Below are 26,706 nucleotides of genomic sequence, written 5' to 3' on the forward strand. Positions count from 1 at the left end.
GGGCGGCTGCGACGGCTCCACGCGGAGCTGGGCAGAGGAGGCAGCCGTGGGGCTGCTCCCATTCCAAGAGCCAGAGCACGCGGTGACAGGAGCCAAAAGCAGGGAAAAACAGTAGGTAGGAGGCTACAGCAAAAAGCCCACGAAGGAGCACCACGGAGGAAAACCTGCTATGAAGACTAACCTTCACATGGGCCGTTAGCAACAGTAATGAACATGGACACAATGTGAACACCAGAGAGGGCACCCAAAAACATACCCTTTAAAGAAACCACAACTCGGCTGTTACAGCCACTTGCTCAAACACACGCTCAGCTGAATCTCTAACAGCATTTTATGTTTTTAGTGCACCATTCATACCATAGGACCCCAAAGAGCCTTCCAGGCAAATGGGCCATGCTTTGCTTTTGTGCAGTGATTCCAACTACTGCCACAGAGCCAGATTTGCTGCCCTTGACTCTTCTGCAACGTTTTGCTCTAGTGAAGCATCAGTTAAAAGGTGGTGAACTCTGAAGTGTTTCCCTTCTTCTTGCAATTACTAGGAAACCTGCCTTTATTTTCCCCACACACACACTTTGAATTTATATTTGTTGGTATGCAAGATGCTGCAGTCTCAAGGAGGATGAAGGGAACCTCCTCTGCAGGAGGAATCCCCAAATCCCGTAGCAGCTGCAACAACAGGAATTGCGGAAGGCGTTTTCCCTAGTGCAGATGTGCCTATCAATGATGTTGCTGCACTCCTAATAAGGATGAGAAAGCATTGATTTTCTGTCAGGCTACAGAAATCTTTCATTGCAAATGGAAAAATCCTCAAGACGCCGTCAGCAGTGAGTTCCTTTGGATTCCTTCTCCCTCACAAGGGATCGCCCATTGGACCACTTGGTGGTCATGATATTTGGGAAGCGGGGGTGGGAAATAGGCATATGTTTTGTTTAAACTCGAAAGGAGATTGTGAAAAGACGAGTTTTTTCAGTTCAAAGCACTGGAATCTCTACATTGAGCAGGCAGAAACACTATCTAGCCGGAGAGCAACCAGAGACTGACATACAATAACTACTGGCAGACAACTAAAATGGACAGTATCATAGGATGCAACTCCCTGAAGCAACACTGATCCCCCTAACCCTCCTTGCTACCCCATTTCAAGAAGCAGGTATGATTTTCAAGGAGCACTCAAAGTGCAACACCACGCTTTCCCCACAGACAAGTTGGTTTATGCAGCCCCTGAATGTTATTTTCAAAATCTAGTGTTTCTTTCCTGCAGGAAAGCTGGTTGTTGCCACCTATCTCCATGCTTTGTTTAGGTGAAAACCCAGAGAAAACATCAGTTCTGCTGCGCCTTTGTTTTCCTCTGTAATAAAATGTGGGCATTTTGTAACATCTTTTAGTATTTAGCGCTACTCTGAAATCCTCACATTTCAAAATTATATTAAGGTAAAGAACATCTATCTTCTGCTGCGGAAAAATGAAAACTCTAATATTAAACTGCCACTTTACATTTTCCTTAATTTTTTTTCCCTGCAAACAGAGAAAATGGATAAGCAAGCAGCGAGCATGGATTTCATCTCATTTCATAAGAGCCCCATTTCATCTTGGAAGGCTTGGATCATCGTGCTTGCTTCCCACCCCAAGTTCCAACCAAACCCAGCAAATGATGCATTTATACCTAGTATTTTTCCTCTCTGCCTTCTAGAGTTTTTCAGAGTGCTCTCAAACTTCTCCAGTGTCCTCGAGAACATCACGTTGTCCGAGTTCAGCCCTGAACCGAGAGGGTTTGGGAAGCAATTCCTACCAAGCTTCTCAGCCTTTACCCCCTAGAAGCCCTGGAAAAGCCACTGATAAGAAACTGGTCTTTTTTAAAAGCAAACACACCCCCTCAGCGGCCTTTGCTTTCAAACTACGGTTCTGCTGAACCATGACATGTATCAGCAGTGGGTGCACCCTACGCATGCACTAAGCCAGGCTTCAATGTGGAAGAACTAAAAGCCTTTAAAGCAAAACCCCTCCAGAAAAGGGGGGCCAAAGCCCACCCTGGAAAAAGCCGCTTGCTTCAGGACACCAAAACCGCATGAATTTGAACAGAAGTCCCCTCCACAAGGGCTGTGGTGCTGGGCACACTGATGTTTCTACCCCATTACAGTTCCACGATGATGCACCCGGAGCTTAAATATTGCAGCTCGCTCTACTACATTTGCAGACAAGCTAACAACAGCAAGGCTGCCTTGCTGATTAGGGTGCTCACAAGCTATCCAACAGGGTGCTTCCATGTTACACAGCCTCACAGAGCTAAAAATCACATAAAAAGACAATTAGCCAGAAAACAGTTTCAAGGGGGCGGTTCGTTGCATACCTGCCAAATTGCAGAAGAACACTTTATACTACAGGAATAAAAAGGGGGGAGGGCAAAAGACACAAGGCAAAAACACAACCTGGTGCAATCCGCCAGGCAGCACAACTCACCTTTGCTTCTGCCAGGGGAGAAGTCACTCTTAAAAGCCAAGCGGCTCTTAACAGCTCTGCAAGCTGCACCTGCAGCAAGAGCAGGATAATTGATCCTGATGCACTTCACCTGAAAAGCGATGTAAACTTTAACCAGACCTTTGGCTTTCTTCAAAACAGAGGCAGCTCCTTCCTGCTAATGAACTTGAGCACCTGCAGGTGACAACAATTTGTGCTCCTGCCCACCTCAAACCAGCAACATCCCAGCTGCTCCATCCTGAACCCATAACCTGGGAGCAGATCACAGCGGGTGAAAGGGACCCCAAATGCAGCACCTCCAAGCCCCCAAATTTCTGTCACATCTCTCCCCATTTGGGAGTTAAACTGAGCTGGAAGCCCCCAGCAGAAGTGGCGCAAGGGGGTTCTGCACAAGGATTTTATCTACCTGAACCAGCACTATGCATTAATTCACACTGTATTGCAGAAGCATAATACAAACAACCACACAAATAGAATTTGGAGCAATGTTTGCAAAGTAAAGAGGATTTGCCATGTATTTATAAAGACAGATTAAAGGACCATACTTCTCCCCCTCTTCTGGATGTTCGTGAAATAGAGTGTCTGTAAAAGCTTCCAGATAGTTCTGGGGATTAGAACTAGGAGAAATGTCAGTACAAAAAAAAAAAAAAAACCACCACCAAAAAAAAGCAACCCCACCACCACACACAAAGACCCCCCAATATTCTTAAAAGCTGTAGGTTACAAATATCTACATTTTAAAATGAATATTTACATACACACTTTTTCTATCCATGATAGCAGAGCAAGGTAGTCTATGCTTATATTCTGTGTACTTCTTATTTTAAGCACATTCTTCAGCAACATTTCAGAATTTCTAGGGCATTTCGGCTCTTCTATTTGGGTTGCTAGGATTACACTTTGTCTAAAACATATAATAAAACATTCGAACCTCAGATGGAAAACAGAGCAAGCAACAATAAAGTGAAGAACCATTTGTCCAAACTTCAAAATACAAAATTGGAATATGAGGTTGGTTCTCCCCCTGTACAACTCAATAGTCTGTAATGAATTTCAGGTTTATAACGCTAAAAAGCACTTTTGATACAGTTTGGTTTTAGTAGGTAAATATTTAGTGGGCAAAATTCATTCACTGGTTAATTAGATATCTGGCAACACTTGAGCAACAGCCTTTGGAAGCTTGGACAGCAGAAAGTTTTCTCCAAGTACTTTCTAAAATCTTATTAAAAAGGACAAAGCAATAACTTGTCGGATGGCATTAGGCTTCAAATGTCTCTTTAATAATTAAGGCCTTAAAAGTCTATTTTGAGAGATGAAAAATTTGAATTTAGGAAGAATTTTGGAATTAGTGGATTTCAGCATTATTTTAAACACACATTAAGAACTTCCTCCCGCAGAACCAGGGCGGTTAGAAACATGCTGCACTCATCAAACAAGGCACATACAGGAAAAATGCAGCACAAAGATGTTAAGCCAGTGAAAGAAAGACAGCAGCTAATTGTGAATCTGGACAACCCTGAGAATTGCATTTTTCCCACTCATGAGAATTAGAGAAACAAACCCACATTCATCCATGCCTGCTGGGAGCTTCATTTATGCAAGCTCACCCTGCCCAATCCTGCAAGGGAACAAGGCAAAAGAGCAGGACACAGAGGAGCAAAGCCCAACTTCTTCCTGCAAAACAGCAACACGGTGACTTTATCCTTCAGAGAAGCTGAAAAGATTAAGAAATAGGAGATTCACAAGGTCCACAGATTTTAGTAAGAAACTGAAATCCTATTGTAACATATAACACATAAGACAATGAACAGATTCTGGTGTTAAACACCAAATTATTTAGACCATTTTCCGAAAGAGTAGGTATATGCTGCTCCTTGCTGATTACTAAGAAACAGCAGGTTTAATTTGATAACATTCTGATTGTGCATGTATTTGCCTAACTGAAAAAAATCTCTGCAATCTTTCCTTTTGAATAACAAACAGATATTTCTTTTGGTTTCCTGGATCCAAAAGGGCACTTGCCTATTTACAACTGAGTTTGCAAAAGATATGGCTGATGTAATCCTTGTTTGTTGTTTTCATTTTTTTAAAACATTGTAATAAACTAATCTGCCTAGATGTAGAATTGCCTGCAAACACATGCAATGAAATAGTTAGATTCCTATTCCTAAACTGCCACTTAGAGAGAGAATCACCGAGATCGGTCTGACAAGTCCCCTGTTCCTCAACAATTTCAGTTATTAGCTGTAGTTAAATCTTTTGCTCCACAGTGAAATCTCTGTAGTTGCCTACAAAAAAAAGGTGAACAAAAAGCAGTGTAATCTTAATTAGGAACTCGATTTTAAGATGTCTAGTGTAACCCAGAAAGCTCTAGCAGAAAATGGACTAAAACTCGTCACTATGCAAACACGGGCAATAAGTTCCTCTAAGCTGACACGATTTGCAAGTTCAGCACCTGACTTGATGGTTGTACAACCCAACCTATGAAATCACCCATGGACAAGGCCACCCTTCCTTATTTGCCCTTGACAAGGGGCAGGAAGCAGAGACACTCATGAAAGTCTGTCTTCCATTTGCAGTGCATAAAGACCATAATCAAATTAGCTCCTGCTATTAAGAATCCAATAAACTCCACTATCACAGCATGTATGTGGGCAGAGATAGGAAGAATTCTGGATGACAAAAGGTTAGAGAAGACTTAAGTTTTCCCAGAAATATTCACAGGACCCAAAACACCTCATAAGCCAATTACTAGGATTTTTTTTTTTTTTAAACTCATTTTACTTCAATTTAACATACAAAAACTTAAGCTGTAAAGTGCACTGGGTTGAAACTACCTTTTGAAATAGCTGAGGCAGAAGTACTTGCTATTAAATTTCAATCATCTACCCTTTTCAGCATTCAGGTCAGTTCACAATTTTGGGTTTTGTCTTCACGCAGCACTGTTTAACCCTCCCTTTTTTACATTTCAAGCACCATGCAATATTACAGAAGCCAAATAAAAAATTGAAATATTTTATCAAGGTTATGTAAATGCCCCCCCCCCCTTTTTTTTTTTTTTTTTTCCCTTTCTCCTTTTCATATTGTGCACTCCATTATGGGAATAAACCCAATGCATAAATGTGGAGCTTGGATTATGCTCGAACATCAGAAACATCATATACTCACACAATGAGATTTTCATTCGTACGAACACAAGACCTTTGGCTGCCAAGTATTTACAGGACATCCTGAAGAGCACATGCTCAGGAATACCCACGATGTGCACAATTCCACAGCTCCACAGAGTTCCAGGCTACCAAGCCTCCTCCTGTATTGAAGGAACCACCAATTTTGGGGCTGAACACACCACAGTGCTCAAGACATCAGAAATGGACAGATTTATGTAACGGCCTAATCCTATTTTTCATTTTGTTCCCAATGGGGATCTCGTATTCTGCTCGTCTCCAAGCACAGCTGAAGAGCGAGCTGGCATTTTCAGAAAGCAATCGGCAACAATTGCAAGATTTCTCCCCTGAATAGTAATGGCTAATTTAGAGCATTTGTGTATATACCTCCCATTATTCTTTTTCTCTCAACAAAAAGGTACTCTATCTCTAATTCTTTGTTCTGCTTCGCTACTTTATAAAAAATAAAAAATAAAAAGCCCTAATGGCACCTATTTGAATTTCCATGAGAAGTTCACTGAGCAGTGCTGAGAAAATTCTAAATAGTTGCAATAAAAATGTTTACTTTTGGCAAAATCAGGATGCGTAATAGGTAGTATTGCAGAGGGAAACACTGCTCTCTGCAAGCGCAGGGAAAGGAGCAGTAAAGACACTAAGCAGAGCTCTTGCTAGCACAGTATAAAATATTTGCACATATATCTTAAGTGCCTATACAACAAATGTTAGGAGGAGGGAAGGAAAGACATTTGTTTTTATTGTTTTCTGAACATGATACTAAAAAGAGAACAAGAAGACAAAAGAAAAAGGGGAAGTCAGAAAGAAGAGACTTTTGAAAACTGAGCCTTAAAGCAAGGACACATCAGAGCCTCCTAGGAAGCTTCCCAAAGTTAAAGACTGCATTGAGCAAACAGATTGGTAACTAGGTCAAACATGTGAAAATTCAGGAGTCACCTGACAAACCATTATGTTCTCTGCACTTTGTACTTTATTTCCCTCCTCTTTTCAAGCATTGGAGCTGCAAGGATGTGTCAGGTTAGTAAGAAATAGGAAAATCATCGTGTTAATACAAAAAATAGCTACTACATCATTTGTTATAAGAGTCACAGCATCAAGGTGTTTTTTACCCAGAATTGCCATGTTGTACCTGTCAAAGCAGAAAATACCCGAAGTATTGACACATATGAAAATTCCAAAAGGCACCTTTTATAACTGCATCTTTTATAAGGTGCAGTCTTATAATAAAATGGAGAGATCCACCTGATGTGTTCTTTTAAGCTGCATGCTCTCTTCCAGAGGGTTCCTTCTGAAAACCCAAACACTAATTTTTGGATCCACTACTGTCTCACTTTCCATCTGCATAAAAGCGATATTCAGAAAGTTGTTTGTAAGCAACATGCACGAGGACATGCCACCAAATCTGGGAGCCCAACGGTGGCAACGAGCCATCAAATTCAATTCAGCCTGTTTCTATAAAAGAAACCAGATTCAGGAGTTTGGAGAAGACTACAAGCTCAAATATGCAAACAAATAAATCCACCATGGAAGAAACCTCACTTCGCTGTCAGAAAAGCTCTTTTGTTATTTTAGTGCATTGAAGATTTGACCAATTCATGTTGTCAAAAGAACAAACTCTTGCAAGTGCAGTTCCTCGCGGAACGAGCCAGTGGATCCACAGCACTTACAGACAGACTCCAGGAGGGAGGCTCAGCTCCAGGAAGATCAGATGATTTTTCAAAGCTCGACCTAAGCGTTAAGGACTGCCCATTTTCCATGTCAGGGCTTCAGAGGAATTCCCAAATTTAACCGTAATAGAGTGCAGATAAGCTCTATTGCCAGTCCTAGAGATCAGAATCCATCTCCCTTTACACAAATTTTTGTACAGGGGAAGGTAACAGGGAGCTTCGCTAATGAAATTCAGTCATTACAGTCATATAAAACCATTTTTAAAAACTAAGTGGTATCTGCAATTAAGACAAAGTCACAAAGGAGCAAGAAATGGTTCACAAATTTGGCAAAAACGTAGTACTGTATGTCCAGGGGGGAAAAGTAGTGATGAAGATTGAAGAGCTATACCCATTCGCAAGATCTAAAACATCTTAAAGGTGTTTCTCCTTATTGGATTTATAAGCCAGAATGATCTAATTTTATGCACTATATGTCTAGAGATTCACGGCAAGCTGGCTGGCCTGCCAGTTTCTATCACACACTCTTCCTTCCTCCTGGAAACTGTAACAAATGTCAAATACTGCATGGCCAAACACCACATGGCCTTGAAGAGCAGTGGCTCAAGCACAAGTCTGTCTATTGGAAGCCCGTTCCGCTCTGAGCTCTTCCACAAATTGTGCCTGAATTATGATTAATTCCAACAGATTTTAAAAGGGAAGGCAGTAAGAAATAAAGTCTTCTCATTGATTACTTTGGGGTATTAAACTTATGATATAAATCCTACCTAGTTAAGCAGTAAGGCCTTGGACACTTCAGATACTTTCTGTGGCCTTTGGCTTGATTCAAAACAGTCATTGTGATTGAGGGCCGACTTCAAGTGTAACCTGGAGATAGCCCCACCAAAACAAGATGCCAGATACAGAACCCCATATGATTCTATACTGATTTAACTAATTTTCAAATGCAGAGTGTCCAAATTATTGGAAATAATTAGTTATTGCTTTACTTCATATAGCAACGAAGCAGACAATCTGACAGAAATGAGAAAGTCGCAAAACTCAATTCAAGGCACCACACACAGAGTTACACACTTCCAGATGGATCAGAGTAGTAAGTCACTAACAATGAAAAAGTTGGGATAACAAACACCTCAAGGAAGTTCTCAAATTCTTTATATCATATATCTTGTCTAGCAGTTGCCACTGCCTAACTTAGAGTTAGTTGCATTACCACTATATCTTAAGAACCAGTTTTATTTTTCCTCTGTGTTTTGTAAAAGCTGAACACAGCCCAAATAACTGCATTTGGTATCCAAGAAAAAGAAAACCTAAAGCAATATGGTCCTGGATTAATTTATTCAGCAACAGAAGTTAATCTGAAAGGACATGCTGCTTTTTATCCATGAAATTGTGAAAGGTCCATATTTTACATTGCTGATCGGAACCCCCATTTTTCAGGCATTTTCAGTCCAAGAGCAGCTGTAGCTTTTGGACTTTCAGAATGACCAACGTGAACCTTTGAACACAATTTAAGCTGATATTTCATAGTGGCTTGATGAACTTACACTGAGAAAAGGTCAGAAGAACTTCAATAGACTTTCTTTTTCCAGCACTCCATGATGCTTTAACTTTCACATAAAACAGATTATAAAAAGAAAGCCATACCCCATTTGGATGCCACATGAAAGATCATCAGAGCTGCTGCAATATATTAAGACAGAATCATTTCCAAATATATTGCACATGTGGCACATGTGTCAATTTGCTGGTACAAGAACACCCGCAATCCTTGTGAAGGTTTTACAGCACCGTTCAAGTATAACGAGGACAGGGCACACATTATTTCTTTGCACCTATTAAAGGTGCAACGAAAAGGCTTGCTGAGTGTTGGACCGTGCATTACAGGTGACATGAAAGTCACACGGGCTCAGGACACTTTTCTCACTTTCCTGATGACACAGCTTGACAGAGCTGAGCTGTTATGCTCCACCGCAGACATAAGCACCCCTATGTACCCTCTGCCCAAGCTCCTAATTAAGCAAATGCTGTCAAGAAAGGACGGACCCCAACATATCTAAACCTTTGACAGAGTAAGGATGGACTGTTGCTTTCTACCCAAGTAAAGCAAATGTCGGCCTAGTCATAGCATGCCCAAATAGTGAGTGTTGACCAAGATGCTTACAAGAGGATGTCCAAAGATGGATTTTTAACACAATATTTAGACTGCTGAATTACTACCTGGCTTACCTTCCCCCAAAGCATTTAACTAGGACAGACACATTTAGGTTGGGCTAGTAGCCTGACCTCGGGTTTACTCCTTTAGCCTTGCAAAAATACCGTAGTATTGGTAAAAGGTACATAGCCATCACGTTATTTTACCTCTCGAAGAGTGTGACATCCTCCATGTACATACTAGTGCACCCAATGAGACACAACAAATTGGCTTAAACGACAAAAATCCCAAAGAAAGCACAAAGCTTCAGCAGTGGGATGAGAATGATTGACCAGAAAACATGAGCTACAAGTCACAGGAAAGGGACAGAGGAAGGTAGATCCGAGCATCAAGCTATGGTGAACTTCAGAAGAGTTGTCTTCTCTTCCTTCCAACAGACATCATCATCAACATTCCCATGGCCACAGAGGTTAAACAGGCAGGCAGCATCCCCAAAGACACACTAGACGTATATTCTATTTTCTCTCTTTTTAATATCCATATTTTCCATGCTTTCACACTACAGAATAATCTCTAAGGAAAAATGCAATGCAATGAGATTGCCCTGTTCTGGTTTGCTTGTTTTTTCAGGAAAGCAACGAGGTGTGCTGCTTCCATGATGTTGTTAGGCTTGCAGAGCAAGCTGGCTGAAGCAGCATGTAATTTCTGACAATCCTGTAATTTTCTGTTCATCGCCTCGCACACAAGCGGATTTTAATTTCAGTCTAAGGCTCTGCCAGAAGGAAATTTTCTCTGTATTTAACATCAAGGTGAAATACCAGCTGGAGAACCCTTTTTACTCTATGTTAAGTAAAGATCTCAAGTGCAACATGTGTCTAAAAGCCTATACTTTTTTGTATATTATGTATCTTGCATAACTCTTCAGGTCTGCAGGAAAACATGTGCCCTGAGCTCCCAGCTATTCCAAGCCATTTCTGTTTAACTGTTTTCTTCCCCAATAATCTTGTGTCGAGTCCTTTGGCCAGCTATGCCCCTCATTTTCCATAAGGAAGCAGCATGCCCCTTGGCTTCTGTAGACTCATCCTTGGATTTATCCAGCACTTTTGGGGCTAATCCTCAGTTCTGCAGCTACCTGTTGCCTCCTACAAGCCTGTCCAACCTGAGCCTTCTCACTCTGCTTAACTTGGCTCCTTGCTTGTGTTCCCATTTGAAGAGTAAAGCAGGCAATCCTCCACAAAGACTTTCTTACTCCCAGAATAAATATATAAGCAAGTAAAAAGTGGACAGTACTAAAAAGCTTGGACGAGAATCCCTCTCCTGAATTGCAGCATAAATTCCCCCAAAGGAGTATTATAAACAATGCTCAAGATAAGAAAAGGCAGCAACAAGGCCATCAGCAGCAGTGCAGACAGGCGCAGTGCAGAAGGCAGCAGGATGCAGGGGGTAGAGCATGTGCCACAATTGGAATTTCACTCCTATCTTATTAACTGCAGTTGCCTGATGTGGTGATAAAGACACCTTTTACCACCTCTTTTTGCAAAGCAATATATAGAAAGGTGTTATGTCAGAGCAAAACTCGGCTAATACAATGAAACTGTTTACCAAGAGACAAGAGGGGAGAATCTGGAGCAGCTGAAACAAAAAAAAAAGTTAAAAAAAATAAAATAAAAAATATTAAAAAAAAATAATAAAAAAATAAACCTGACATGTCAGTGTTAGGTGACAGGTAAACATTATGACATACTGGAACACAACTGACATTTCAGGAATAGCTCGTATATACAAAGGCTAGGAAATAACCAAGAGAGCATTTGAAAGGGCTTGCTGGCAATCACGTAACAACCCAAGGAACAGCCGGGACGAGCCTGACAAAAGCCCACTGGGACCATGAGAGATGCAGACTTATTATCACAGGTTAAGCATCAGACAGACACCCGCAGTGAAACCCCAGGGAAGGTGGTGTCAGGAGCTATAGAACCAGCCCTAAGTTTTCACAGTCTTCCAGCATCAGAAAAAAAAAATCAAAGGATCACAAGCTTTTATTTTTTAAGTGAAGGCAACAATCCTCCTGCAGCTTCTGCTTCTAATCCCCAAAAGATATTTTGTGTCTTTGCTTGCCTATTTCTTTGCTTGCCTATTTCCTACCAAAAGGACAAATTTGCCCCAGTTTGCTCTGCCCCATGGCAACCTGCGGGCAGCAGGAGAGGATGCAGTCGAATTGCAGCAGTTTTGATAAGCAGCAGCTCTTCAATATCATATAAGGGGTTCAAACCCAATTACTGTCACCACTGATCAGCCACTGTGTCACTTTTGCAAGACAGGTGACAAATGCCAGCTCCTTCTTTTAACAACACAGAATATTAGTATAGAGGTATGTGTCCCCAGAGGACCCCAGAGCCTGTTACCTAGTACAAGGATCAGCACTAAATTAGCATTAGAGTAACTAAATAACTCTTTCCCACAGGAAACTACAGACCTTTTGATTCTTTTCTACTCCTCAGAAAACCTGAGCACATAGTCAAGTCCCATGGCATCACAGTGAGAAATTCCCCAGGGAAAATCTGCCAGAAACTCTCTCACGTAGATTAAATGTCAGCTAGGAGCCTTCTATCCAATTTCTTGCATACATCAATGGTTAACCAATAACAACAATGTGGAAAGCATAAAAAATGATTTTTTGATACTAACCTGACCCTGCATCCTGAGTGATGGCACAATGATCGTGATAGCTGAAACAAAACATTTGTCTGGAACCACAAATGAAGTTTGGACGTGAGACCAGGTACCTCCCCAAGCCCCCCAAAGGTCATCTTGAGGGGCACACAGTGCTGGGTTCATGTGCCATTTAGAAAATTAATAGGATAGGAACGTGGTTCAAATAGTTAACAAGAGGCAAGATAAGGTCAACCAGGCTGAAAAAATTACACACGTACAATATTGATTCTTTTAACTCTCTGGTAATGAGAGCAAAGCAATTTTCTTCACCCAGAAAGAGCTCATCTAATTGATCCATGTTTGGTATCCTAAAAAATAATCACATACGGTGAACGACACGCGACCAGTCCCAGCCATCCAGTTACACAGGGGAGGAAATCCCATGCTCAGGCTATAAGCAGCTAGTTTCATTTGCCAACAGGAAAACAGAGTGGGACAAAGCCATGAAATGGTATACATTAAAATGTAAAGAATTTTAGATTCTCCCAAAAGGGGCTACTGAGTAACAAAAAGAACTGAATGTTAAAAACTGAGGTAATACTGAGGTTTAGAAAGAATAAATAAACGTAAATCAATTGGGATGAACAAGGACAGAATACATTTAACATTATTTTGGGGAGAATAAATTCATACTTTATGGTGACAACTGAAAATATGAAAAAATACAAGGATACATGTCTGCAACAGCAACTATAAATCTTACCAAGTTCTATATGTTTTTCAGTTATTAGAAAAGAAAAATGAGATAGCACTTGGAAAGCAGAGGAGAACCAGCAGCATCATTATTGGCACTGATTCACAAGTGTCAAGAAACTATAGACAAATATAGACAGCATCATGACACGCCTGAAAAAATTGATATTTCACTAGGGCTCAACTCCTCCTCTTCTCCTGCAGTAAAACTGAGTCCAAGGGGGACATTTAAACAGCTACACATAGAAAATAAGAGGGGAGCAGCAGTTTACACAAGTTGATAGAAGCAAAAATCCCTACAAAATTCACTATAAAATCAAGATAACTGACTCACAAAAAAATTAAGATGCTCACTGCACTCTTGTCTAAAAGGATCTTGAAGGATTCAGATGGAAACATCATAGGACTACAACTATTACTGCTACTGTAAAATACTCCGGTTCTCACTCTCACTTTGTTGGTTTTAACAGATTAGTTTAAGTTGCAATAAGTTCCCTTAATTTAATCAGATGAGATATTTCATAACCATCTATCTTCCAGATGCAATTTTATTTTTTTAGTATCTGTTAAATAATCACATCTTTCTACCAAGGCTTAAAATCCAAGGATATTGAAAATAACATATTGCAGCCAATTGAAATTATATCAACACATAGCATTCGAAGAGTATAAACTGATAGCAGCAATTATCCTCCTCTTTGTACAACATGAAAGTGATAAAAATGATTATTTTTCTGATCGCTATAATATTCATGTATCTACTTAACTCTCCTCCTTGGAAGGTCCCATTTGTTCTCTTTAAAGAAAGGAACAAAGCAATTTAAAAGATTATGATTATTCAAGAGTTACAAGAAAATGAATAGTGGCTATGACAAAGGTATGGAAAAAGAGTAACACAGTGCAGAAAATTCTCTTCTACACTAAAAAAACTCATGCTTGCTTGATGCAATTAAGTCTCTCATGAAAGCACAGATGACTGTTTTAGTCCACAATGCTCCTCTTAAATACATACCTTGTTTCTAAAGGGTGAATCATATTGAGTTGTGATATAATGAGATATGATAACACAAACAAAGCATCAACTGTTCTTTAGGTTGTCTTTACATATATCGCAAGTCTGATTTCTGCAAAAAGGAATATCTTTAGCTCCAGAGATTCATAACAATAACAAATAGAATTGAGCATAGAAGTAAGGTCAAAAGCTCCACCTATTTAAATGTCAGAATCTACAGCTTCAAAAAAACACTCTGGATTTATATTCTTAAGATTTAATGGAAGAAAAAAGGAAAAAAAAAAAAGAAAAAAAAGAAAAGTGGCTTTGATCTGCCAAGAAACCCTAAAAATTTTTCTTATCCAATTTCTCATGGTACACATTTATTTCAAGGTTTGCTGCTTTATTCAAGATTGTCACAATTTTGACAGCCTCTGTGCAAAAAGCAGCTTGTACTCTCAACTTAAATCCTTTTAGAGAGAAAAACATTTGAGATATTAAAGACTGAAATATGACCCATCCTAGTCCCAGCTGTTTATGGAGCGAATGCCCATAATCATCACTGAAACTTGCCTAATGTTGACGTCCACGTATCACATGGGAAGAAACAGGACAGTTTGAAGCTAAAGAGGGTCTAAAATACATATAGTATGAAGCGCTTCTGGAGATGTGCTGACAACCTGCTATCCACATTAACATTCAGGAAAGGAGGGAATTTAAAGCTTTCTTAATATTCTGCAGGCTCAGCTGCAGAATATTTTTATATTCAATTTTGGGGGGGGAATTTTTTTTTCCACATACAAAGCGTTATTTTTACCGGAAGAGCCAAGATACACCTAAAGTTAAGACCCTGGAGCAACCAGCATCTCAGGAGCTTGCAAAAGCCTTTCCAATGACTTAAGCACAAGTTAAGTCTTGCACAGACTATCGGCACAGGACTATTTTGGTAGTGCCTTGATCCAGTTCATAAATCATTGACTGGTAGGAGCTGCATCATGCTAACACAACAGGCATAGCAGCTTTTTGGCTGGGTAACTTGTTGTCCTTAAACCATCTGTTGCAGGAAAACCAGCACAACTGCGACAAGCTACGTCCGAGTGTTCAAAGTTGGTCAGTAAATGTCCTTCAAGAGCTATCTGAATGTACTCACAGGCTAAGCATATTAAGTACTTAACCTTCCTGCAGCATTAATTTCTATACCTCATTCTACTTTGGTAATTTGTTTTATATCTAACACCTCTTGCTAATCCTGTTACAACTTCCACTGAAACAGCTAAGTTGGACAGCAGAGGTAGCTAACCCCTTTGAAATAACATTAAAAAAAAATCTCTTTATGAAAGTCAGAAAAATAGTGAGGTAATGGCTCCACATTTCAGAAATGGTGTGAACTCATTTCGTTACTGATTCAATTATCTTAATTTTGCCAGTGCAAAAACAAAATCCACAAAGGGTAATAGCTACCCTTGGTCTCTAACCCAATTTACAGATCCTGCCAAGCAGCCTAATGGCATGGATTATTTTTAATGAATCAACAGTTGTAGAGCAACAAATCAAAACCAGCAGCGATTTAAAAGGAGACTTACTACAAGAATCCAGCCACTTCTTTTAAGAGAAGCTAGATATCAAATAGCGTTAATGCCTTGAGTCTCTGCAGTTGACTTTTTATACAGCTTCTCCATTCTCTTAGCAAGGAAGAACCCTGCTCCTGTCTCTAGGAGCATCATCCACAATGTTCAGTTGTAGCTATTTAATCAGTCAGAGCTGGTTCTAAGTTTTGTCAATACAAGACAGCAGAAGGCCACTTTGTCACCCTTAAAAACAGTCCTTAATGCTTCCTTCTGCATGCAGCAACCCTGAGAAAATGCACTTCTCTCTATTTCCATTTTACTCTGACACCACGCAGACAGCAAGCAACTCTTAAGCTGTGTGATGGCTCTTCCTGTGTCACATCACCTAGGAATTTCTTTCCTTTGTGTTTTAAGCCTTTAACTTCTTTCTTTCCATAATCCCAGTCAATGGTTGAACTCTAACAGCAGCCAACAAGCAAATATGAAGAATGCAAAGGAACCTATGCCATCAGAGGACAACAACTACATCTCTTATCTGAGCTTGCAACAGCTGAAGAAAACACATCTGTCCTGGGGTACACTAGCTTAGTAAGATTAAGGTTTTTCCTATTCTATTATGAAGGGCATCTGTACACTGCAAAGGCACAAAGTTGGGTTTTTGTTTGGGTTTTATGTTCATTTTGGTTTTGGGGTTTTTTTTTTGTTTGTTTGTTTTGTTTTTTTTTTGGTCTAAGATCATAGAGTTTGTCCGATTCTTAAAAGCACATAAAGAGAAGAAACAGACCTAAGCCATTCATTTAAGCTTTGCACAGAGTAGCTTCCACTCGCCCATGCAATAAACTGCATTACCTGGTGGAAGCACAGGCTCTAAAGATGAGAGGGCAGCCTTGCCCCCTTGCACACTGCATACGTGCAAACACATTATCTTTGCAAAACTGAATTTGCTTCATCAGACGTTTCAGAGAATAATGATACCAACATTTGCTCCATCTTTAAAGAAATTCCACCCCTGCAAAACTAGCACCAAGGGCAAATGTTGGCTTCAGGAGAATAATTCAGCATGAGGGAAGCTTATACACAGTAAACTTGGTGCAACTAGAACACTACTGCAGGAAGGAAAACCCAGACTACACCGTCTCCAGAATCCTGCCATCTGCTCTGCCATGACTAAATCAGAATAAAAAATATTTTACCCTTACAGGTCATTAAGATCTCTCCCTGGGGCCAGCCTCATCCTTCCCTTGATAGCCTGACTCGTTCTGCTGTCATCAGCCATGACAGGTAAGTTCAGCTTTCCCCAGACTCCTGATTATCTCAGCCTAACAGCAGGCAACTCTGTTACCTAAACGTGATCTTCACTGCTTAGTGCTGAAAAGAAAGCCAAGCAAATAAAAATGGAAGTTGATTAATCTAGCAGGAACGTGTGACTTGCAATACGAGCCATTCATTTGTCCCACTTTTGGGACAAGTTATGCTACAGACACGTTTATTTCGAACGGCTATTTTGACAAAGACAGTTATTTCAGAGAGAATCACAATTTCTTGCTTTAGGTAATTATTATATACAATCATATAACTACATAAGAAGTTTTTTTTCTTCCTAATGCCAAGCTTTCTCTGTCCTGAAGCATAGCTAGGAGGCAAAAAGGCTACTGTAGATAGCATGAAAATATTAACTAAAAAGTGATAGATCAAAGCATCTCTTTCTCCCTGCCTGTCCTATTCCCAAAGGCTGCCTTTTCTTAAGGACCCAGCAAGTCTGCTTGCTGGCTGTGGTTCCTCCACACTCATTAAAATTATTTCACAAACATCGTTATTTCACCTTGAAATATTTCCCAGAAGATTTCCTGTTCATGGACAGGAAACGCTCTTAAACCAGAAAAATAATAATAATAATAAAGCAGAGACCACCCCACACTGGACACCCTCATGGCAATAGAAACTCTGCTCCCCATCTCTGTTGCTTCTTGTGTTTCATGGACTCTGGGAAGCTGTGGGACCAATAAAGCAAGAGCAGGACACTCACCAGGCTCACACCAAGGCCCAGCCGCATCAAACAGAGGCCAGATACCTGTCCCAAGGTCTGCCCAACAGCTAAGATCACCCAGAAGATGATTCTTTGATCCCGCGTATACAGTAGTTCATACTCAAAAGTCAATGGTAGTTAATAAAATATTAGATTTCTCTCAATCAATATGTACACATTTATGAAATATTCAGCACAAGTTAAAAAAATGAGATTCTAGAAGTGAGACATGCTAAAATATTGTCTCCTTGTCTGTAAAATACACACTTCAGTTAAAAAGGAGAAACCAAGAAACCAAAACCTGTCATACATACTTCTCATTGTCAAAAAAGACAGACATAAGCGCAATCAACCCGACAGAATTTTTTCTGCTGAGGTTAACAAGCTCTGTGTGATTGTTTTGTTTCAGAAATAAAGGATTTGATACTGCAAATCCCAAATCTAAGCAGCCAATGCAAAGATACAAATGCGGATCAGCCGAGTGCTTCACATTTCACGGATTTGTCAGTAGTTCCTCAGCAAGCTGGTCCCATCCATAGGGATGCACCCCATTTCAGGAGGAAATTCCCAAGTTACCCATTTGCCAACAGGATGCCCTAGTCACTATTGCAAACAGACAATCCCTACAGCCCCCATTGCTCCACCAGGTATTTCCGAAGTTAATCTTTCAGGTTAGAGATGAGAAGAATTGACATGTATGCATTGGAAAAAAGAGATTAAGTATTTAACAGATAACTGCACTTGGTCTAAGCGTTCTCCACGTTCTCCGAGAATATGACAAAGGGTGACAGACTTCAGTTGTAGCAAAGGAGATTTAAGTTACACATTACAAAAATCTTTACAACTGGCACATTAAGTACTAGGAAATACCAAAAAAGGGGGTTAAGGCATTTCCCTTGTGGAAGGTTTTGAAGAACAGGTGAATAAAATATTTTGGGGGTACCCTGGGGAGAAGGGATGGATTAAAAAGACGATGACTCAATTATTTTCAGGATTTGCTAGCAGAGTTGGGTTCTGCATTCACATTTGTTGTCCACATTGTATTTTTAGCACTCGTGCTTAAAGAACAGAGCTCCTAGCACGAAACATTTGCTTCTGGAAACAGGGTAGCGCAAGGAGTGACTTGGGGCTGTTAGCGCTCCCGCAAGATCACAACTCCATCGAGCACGCTCTTCCCCAAAAGCAAGTCGTTCTCCTGAAGGCATGAGCACTTACTGGGGAAGCAGACGACTAAAATAGCAGAGCTTTTTTGCTTCAAGCCCCAGACATCAATGCAGCAGCCTCTGCACGTTTCCAGGACCGTGTGCTCCGGCGCTCCCCTCACGAACCACTTGTAGCAGCTGGTAGATTTAGGAAGGAGATCAAGAATTCATAGGCTGACAAAACACAATTCAGTCCTTTTCTAACAAATAGCAATCCTGCAAGACAATGGATGAGACAGACAGCTGAAAGCCTGCCCTACAGCCATTCTTTAGATAGGACTTGCATGGTTATTAAACTATATAATTAAGCTACTGAATATGCACCTGCAAAGCAATTTGAAGAAAAAAATTCTGTGGTAGTGTGTGGGTATATTGTATATACCGTGTATACATGTAAGTACAAACACATTCACATACACCGGCACAAAGGGTTGCAACTAATAAATAATTTTAAAATGCTAATTATCCCTTAAGTCACAAAACAGAACCATCAGCATGATTTGCAGTCCGCTGTTTAATTAATTTCAGTATTAATAAAGTTATAGAAAATCAATGCGTCAAACGAACTTGAAAAGATTACCAACTACTCTGGACAAATTAGCAGCACATCAATGCCTGGAGCCCAGGAAAGCACGAAGATGTTTAATTAAACTATTTACTCATAAGGAATTTAAATCACCATAAATATTAATATTTTCAGTACATATTTTCCTCATCTTTAAAGCACTCAGGAACAAACAAGATGCAGAGCCCACTGAATTCCTTTCAAGGGAGAAAGGTAAAAAAGTAGCAGAGACAGTGAATGAAGGTGAAGCCAGGAACAAGGGAGCCCAATACAGCATGTAGAAAGTAGAGACCTGAGGAATACTTCAACACTAAGGCAACAAAAGACGTTCCCAAACTGGATGGAAAAAGGAAAGAGAAGATTTATAACGTTAAGCTCACATGGTTATTCTGGGACTATGTGCTTCAACGAACTGCTATTTTTTTTGTGAAAATGCCAATACCTTTAAATACAGACCTCTCTGTTTACTGAATCCTTCTTTGTGCAGTTTTCCTATGCCTACATTTTTGACTTTGTTTTTAAGACTCTTAACGTTGTCACTGTCTCCACATGAATTTGGGCAAGATACTGCATTTCACTGTGTCTAAGCTTCCCCTTGTCCAAAACAGTAATTAAAATACTTACCAGCCAGCTCGGGATGCACTGAGAAGCTACCTGATTTTCATGCTAGTACAGCATTTCATGCTAGTACAGCATTAGAACATTAGAACAGCACAAAAGAATTATCCTGCTTCGTTATCATTAAAAACAAAGTTTCCCCTAGCAAGGGTGTATTAATTATCTCACCAACAGACATACCTAAAGCCAAAATGAATGTGATTGAAGGCTTTCCATTGGGTTAATGGGCTTTGAGCCAAGACCTATCTAAGTATCAGCCATTTAGTTGGCAGCTTTTTTCATTTGCTGCATTGACTCAGTGCTCTTAGTTTTTATGCTGCATGGATTACCTGCTGCTGAGCTCGACCAACAGCCCACTCAGGGATGCAAAACAGACTCTTCTACACTTGAAGGCACTGGGACCCGAGCAGTGTCTTCCTTCCCAGTCCTGCAAGCAGAGCTGCCACCAGCTGTAATCCAAACAGGACGGCTACGTAACAGTAGGAACCAAGTCTCGTCCTGCCTTCTAGCACTTGACACATGGATCTGGAAAGAAGTGACTATGGAAGAGTATTTTACACCTGTCAGTACAACCATAGCTTTGTCCACTTAATTGCTAAATACATTTAGTAGCCACATATAAATCAGGAGGTCCAGATCTCCCCACAACCCATATCTCTAGTAATACCATAGTGCCATCTCAATTAACACTTCCACAAAATTAATTCCACAAAAGTGCTAAGCACGATGCTCACTAAAGGTGTCTTTCAGGACAACAGGGAGATCTGCAGATGATCCATCAGCCACAGACCATGTTCATCGCCTACTAGCCCACACTTTGGCCTTGCAGCTAGCTATCAAGTCATTAACTCCAGGCCATCACATGAAGATTTGCTTACTGACCTCGGTCCAAGGGCCACACCAAAAGTGTTCATGTTTTCTCCTTGGATGCTAATTTAGCTCAAGGAAGAGATGGAAAAGATATTCAGTAGAACAGACTGCACCATGAGCCCTTTCCTTGGAAGGGCCCTTTCCTTGTATTATCAGTTGGCTGCCTAAAAGTCCTTATTCCTTTCCAAGCACATACAGTGGTTTGGGTGGGCAAGCCAGGAACCTGACAGTAACGAGTGCCACTTCACCTCTGCTATTAGCAACACGACTGGATAAAATGCACTACCCTGAACGTGTGACAAACCACAGCTGCGGCAGTCTAAAAGACATCCATTTTAGTGACAGCAAACAATTTGAACAGCTTCAGCTCAAATCACGGAGTGGAATCGCTGAAAGTGAATTAACTTCCATGGACAAGGGGAAAGAACAGGAGAGGGTAGGTGAGTTTTTCCTGGATTTTTAGCTTTCATAAAGCTCTGCTTTTTCCATGTTTTAAGCCCAGTCTTGCCAGTGCTGTATTGCAGAAAGGCTCGTTCTGAAAGGTGCAGGAGATTCAAAACTGAATGCTACACCAGAAACCAAACCACACAGAAGCCAAGGAGCTTTTATTGTAACCCTTCAAAATCCTGAGGTTCTACTACTTTCTCTACTCCACCCATCCAGTAAATCCAGTTATGGTAAGAACTGCATCTTAAGAAACAGCAAAATTCTAACACTTCTCCTAAGCATCACCTTTCTATGTAGTGTTAATTTGTCCTTGGTATGAAACTAGCTATTAATGTATTCTGAAAACACTTATTGTGACAGATCAGGGTTTGATTTTTGCCACATACAAAAAAGGAACTACGAAAACCCAACACCTTCCTCCTGAATTGACTGCAGGACTTTAAAGAGATTTTAGGGCCCGAGCAGACCTACAGAAAGCGCTGCAGAATGAGGTCTTTTTTTTCAAAATAGTAATCATAGATTTTTATAGACCAAGGGTCATTATCTTGACTGGCTACATACAAAAATATGAGACCAATCTACCTTGTTTGCTCTATCAGCATAGTCAACCTAGTTGTTACAGATAATTTAAAGTACCGTTTTATCTTAATAAACTGTGATTCCGTAGTAGTAGGAAGGGTGGAGATAGATTAGACTTCATAGCTTCAAACAGGTGGAAGGTGGGGATAGAGATATTGTAGCTTCAAACTATGCAAAAATATATACACCTACATATAAATATTTCTATAATAATACTAGAAGATGCAGTCCAACAGACAAAAATACCAGATCCACAACAATTTATAATGCCTTCAAAAAATTTTAGAAGAAAATATAGTGCAAATGTGATGCAAACTCCCACATCCAGACTAGTATACTAGAGGAAAGCAATCCAAGAAGACTTATTTTTTAACAAGCAAAATGAGGTAAAAAAACCCGTGGAAGTGACTAAGATGCTTTATACCAGTAGATTCCAGTAAATGAGAGCATCTGGAGGAGCAAATTCCCTGCCATTACCAGAAGGGAAACGATGCGATTTCCCTGAGAACAGATAAAAAACCCGTAACTGTCATGGGAAGAGATTAAAAGAAACTCCCTTTTCAAGGATAACTTCTCAATCAGCTCTTGCCCTGAAGATCTTAATTAACATTCAGAGCTGACAGTTCCAGCCATAGGAGAGTACAAAAACGTTAATGTATCTTCATTGGTGGCTCCAGGTCAAAGTTATTGCCAGACTGACTAACATGATCACAAAATGACACGCAACGCACTCAGTCTTTTGCTCATACAAGACTGAACACTGATTTATGAAAATATCCACTATCCCATCTTAAGTCATATTTCAGAATTTAAGATGACAGACTTCAGGCAAAACATTAGTCTAGTTACTTATCTTCTATTTTCATGACAATTTCTGTGCACTCAAAGCTTCCCATATCCTAGGTTCTTATGCCTGTGCAGAACTCCTGCTCCACAGTCCTCACAGGCAGAACTGGGGAACACTATAAAAAAGTGCTTTTGCAACAGCAAAACTGCACAAATCAGTTTAGATCAAGACACAGGGAGAGGGAAAACACCACAAATTGCATCATATCCAGCAACATCCAGATTATATGCTTCCGTTTGCTCAGTTCTGACTGACCTGGCATTTCAATATTTGATGCAGTTTCTTTTTTGAAACAATGACGACGATGCAATTCCAAAAAATATAGAAACCGCTGCCTGCCCAGTGACACCGGCTCCGCTCCGCAGCTCCCGGGGAGTTGAGGGCAGCCAGGACCAGGCGGAGGAGGCCCCCGAGGTTGCAATAATGCCTCCTCCTCCTCTCTGCATTTAATTCTGCCTTTAGGTCAGTATTATATAGAGCACATGCTGGGCTGTGCACAGGCCTTAAGCGCTTGCATTTGAAGCTGGTTAACATTTAACATGAACCCATCCACCTGTGCTGGCTGAAAAGCCCTGAGCCACTGTGCACAGGACTCGGATGTCCCCTGAAGGCCAACACCTCCTGGGCTTCCAGGTTTGTCCTCAGATACATGGTCTGGCAACAGAGTCCCCCCGTTTCGTCTGGATAAACAGCAACAAATTAAAAACCTTGGTAACAGCTCTAATCTACTTGACTTGTGTCTGCCCTACATGCAAAACAGCATAAAGGGGAATTAGCTAAAATCAGCTAAGTATTTCCTACCTCCCCCCCCACCCCCCCCTTTTTTTTTTTTTTTTTTTGGTCTTTTCAATCATTTTCTGCAAATATAACGCAAAATACCCAAGCAAAATGAGGTCTTCCATTGTGCAAGTACTTGAGTATATGTATTTAACACACTATTATTTCTAGTAAAACGGGCAATGAACCAAGTTTCTCCAAGTGCGTTAAGCACTTGCTGTACCTTTTAACTGCAATGCTGAAAAAGTCGTTTTAATAAGACAATGAAAACGACAAGAAATATTTATCCCACTTATTCCGTTATTTTTCTTAGATGGTTTTTGTTGTTGTTGTTTTCTGTGCATGCACATTAAATGAACGTTCACCCATTACTGTCATGCACCTGTCTTATTACTTCACACTTCTACGGTAAATCACAAATACCTTGCTTTCTAAACCATTTGCATGCCTAATGATACTGTCTTGCTGGAAGGAAAGGAGCATTAGGGAATTAGTAGCATACATATGGAAAGCAAGTGTAAAGTTATCAGAAATGTTTTTCCCATCACTGTGAAAGCAGCCAGCACACACAGCTCACGCATTGAGAACAAAATTTAAGGTCTGAAACTTTTCACACAGCAGGTTATGAAAAGACCAAGGAAAACTGTGAAATTTACTCTGAAGACACAACAAATAATTTGGAAATAAAGAACACCTACACAAAACACAAACCTGTTGTTTGACAGCTACTTAGCACAAGTTTGTCTCAGGAGACAAGTAGGACTTTCCTAAAGCTTTTATAAACTACCTGATCTGAATTGAAAGACATATTTCTTCATGAAAAGAGATATTTCCTAAGGATATCATGTATTACAGAGTAATTGTTCCAGGCTAGAAATCATTCTCACATTAAATACTCCTTGGTCATCCTTTCACTTAGCAGAACAGCTTGCCCAGCACAACTCTAAACCTGATTTTGTGCACATCTTCCTTATTTCTGTTTCAGCAAATCCAACTGATACGTCCCTCCTTTGCCAGACAGGTCTGCCATCGAAATAACCCCGAGATCAGTATTTCTGGAGCCATGTGATTGAAAGATGTTATCACCTTAGGTATCGCTGGGCAGAGCATGTCAGAAGCTTCTCGTGTTTCTTCCAGAAACTTCCTGGAAAGATTCTGGGAATTTGTGCATGGAAATGAGACATCTACCTTCCCATAATATTTTTTAGAGCTCATTTTATTGATACTTAAAAAAAAATGCTGGATTTATTGTCTGGATTTATCTCATAAATAAGGCATACCATAGTCCTAGAACCACTAATTCTCAACATTAAACACAACAATTTCCAATATATCAGGCAACAAAACGTTTTGAGTAACTCTCACATTTTCTTTTTCTCTTGGTCCTGTCCACAAAGCTTTTCCTCATAGATCATTTTTGATATTTCAAACTACTTCTTCAAACGATAGGTATTAAAATACTATTTCTTCTCACCAAATGTGGGAACCCCTCTTACTACCCCTGCTAAAAATCACGCAGATGCAAAGGTCTGGAGAAGCCCTAGTCTCATATGGAGGCATTAACCAAGATGCGAAGTGAGATAACGGGCACAGCAGGCCTAGACACCAGACAGATCTTATTGGGACTCCCCGTACGAGGCCACTGTGGGACCACAGGGGACAGTGTCCTTGGGCACACGCATCTACCAAGCCTCCTGCACCACCCTTGAGCTAACCCGAATGCAGCGCCTTGTGTCCAAACGTCACGCCAGCGCAGGGACAACCCAAACGCAGCTCTTGCTTCGTCTCCAGGCTTAGTTAAAAGGTAAATAACAAACACAGAGTACAGCAACACCAGTGCTACGCACTTAGGAGCTCACCTGTGCAGGAGAAGTCATCCACGCGGACGTATCCCACGACGCAGTCGCACCGGTAGGATCCAGGCAGGTTGACACACACGGTGTTGGCGTGGCAGTAATGCATCTTAGCAGCACACTCATCAATATCTACGGGGAAGGAGAAGCAGGAAAAGCCCTCGTCAGACTCAGAATTTACAGCTTGGTCCTATATCTGCTTGTGGAGCCGTCTCTGTTCTTGCTGCAAACCGAAAGTCCAAGGTGATAGTTTTCCCAAAGGACAGAATCAAAACCATCATTTACCTATTTGTTTAAATATCACAAAGCTCCACGACACTGTAAACTGCAAAATACCTCCCGCTTCCCTCCTCACAAAAGCAGAATTTAAACTGAAGCTTTAATTTTATTTTATTCTGATTAGGATAGATGTTCCACTCAGTGGCATTGATTTTACACAGAGTAATTGACGAGTTTCAATTCTTTTTTTTTGCTAGTATTACTTATAGGCAAGCAAAATAGAAAAATAATGTCTTTTTATTGGCGGGGGGGGGGCGGTCTTCCTGCTACATTCTCCTTGTTATCCATTGCTCAATGCTCAGGAAAGGCATCAACTGGCAAAACTGCTCAAGATCATCTCAGCTGGCTGGGTACAAACCCGTCCCCTCAACGCGATGCTGCCGTGTCCCTCCGCACCCACGGAGACGGTGCCGGCTCCTCCTTACGGAGCCGCAGCTGAGGTACCAGGACACACGAGTGCCGGAACCAGGACAGTTCCTGGCAAGCCCTGATTTTTGCCCAAGGACGTTTTCACCTAACTGTGTGAGCACCAAGCTCTGCGCGGCCTTAGCCCAGGGCCATCAGTGGTGCTCTCAAGAGGAGTAACAGCCGTTAAGATACAGTCACCTTTTCCAGGCTCCAAAAATGAAACCTCTGCCAAGCTCCGCTCACTCTTCCTATGCTGTGGACATCTGTCCAGTGGAAGCAACTAGCCAAAAATCAGTCCGCGTTGGCCAAACACCTGGCAGTGATTTTTGCCAGCCACTAAACTCGGGCTGAATGAGAAACGATGGCCTGGAGGCAGAAGACTTAAAATATCGCCACAAACGCCTTGAACCAGCACCTTCCCCCTCTCCCCTTGTTTCTGTGGCAGTGCCACTTGATGAAATGCATTTTAAAAAGTCAGAAGCATCAATATATGAGAGATAAAAGCCAAGAAAAATCCTCCCACGTCTTGTTATCACACCACTGAGTGCCAGAGCCACTTGGGAAACACTCAGGTGTTGACATGTATTCACACTGTTCTGCTCACAGCCTCTTTTTAATAGGCTTTCGGTGCATAGCTTTAAGGGGTTTCGTTCTTGCATAGCTAATAATTTTCTGGCATAAAAGGGAGCAGAAAGAAGCCTGAAAAGAAAGGAAGAATGACAAACTGGCAACCAAGTCACCTCAAAATTAACCTGACATGTTGCCCTCTATCTCAGGCTCCAGCGCTGA

General features: G+C 40.8%; 1 protein-coding gene across 1 annotated transcript in view; it reads right to left on the minus strand.

Moving 5' to 3' along the window:
- Positions 1 to 26,706, minus strand: part of LOC104572452 (protein kinase C-binding protein NELL1) — a gene marked incomplete at its 5' end in the record, with an annotated part of 206,787 nt that overhangs the window by 80,069 nt on the left and 100,012 nt on the right. The window contains one exon of the mRNA XM_088534207.1: positions 25,237 to 25,362. Coding sequence (XP_088390333.1) covers positions 25,237 to 25,362 — 126 coding nt within the window. The remainder of the gene's footprint in view (positions 1 to 25,236; positions 25,363 to 26,706) is intronic.

The sequence above is a fragment of the Tinamus guttatus genome, unplaced genomic scaffold, assembly GCF_059628265.1.
Source record: "Tinamus guttatus ecotype Peru unplaced genomic scaffold, ASM5962826v1 Tinamus_guttatus_pri_ptg000546l, whole genome shotgun sequence".
Classification (NCBI taxonomy): Eukaryota; Metazoa; Chordata; class Aves; order Tinamiformes; family Tinamidae; genus Tinamus; species Tinamus guttatus.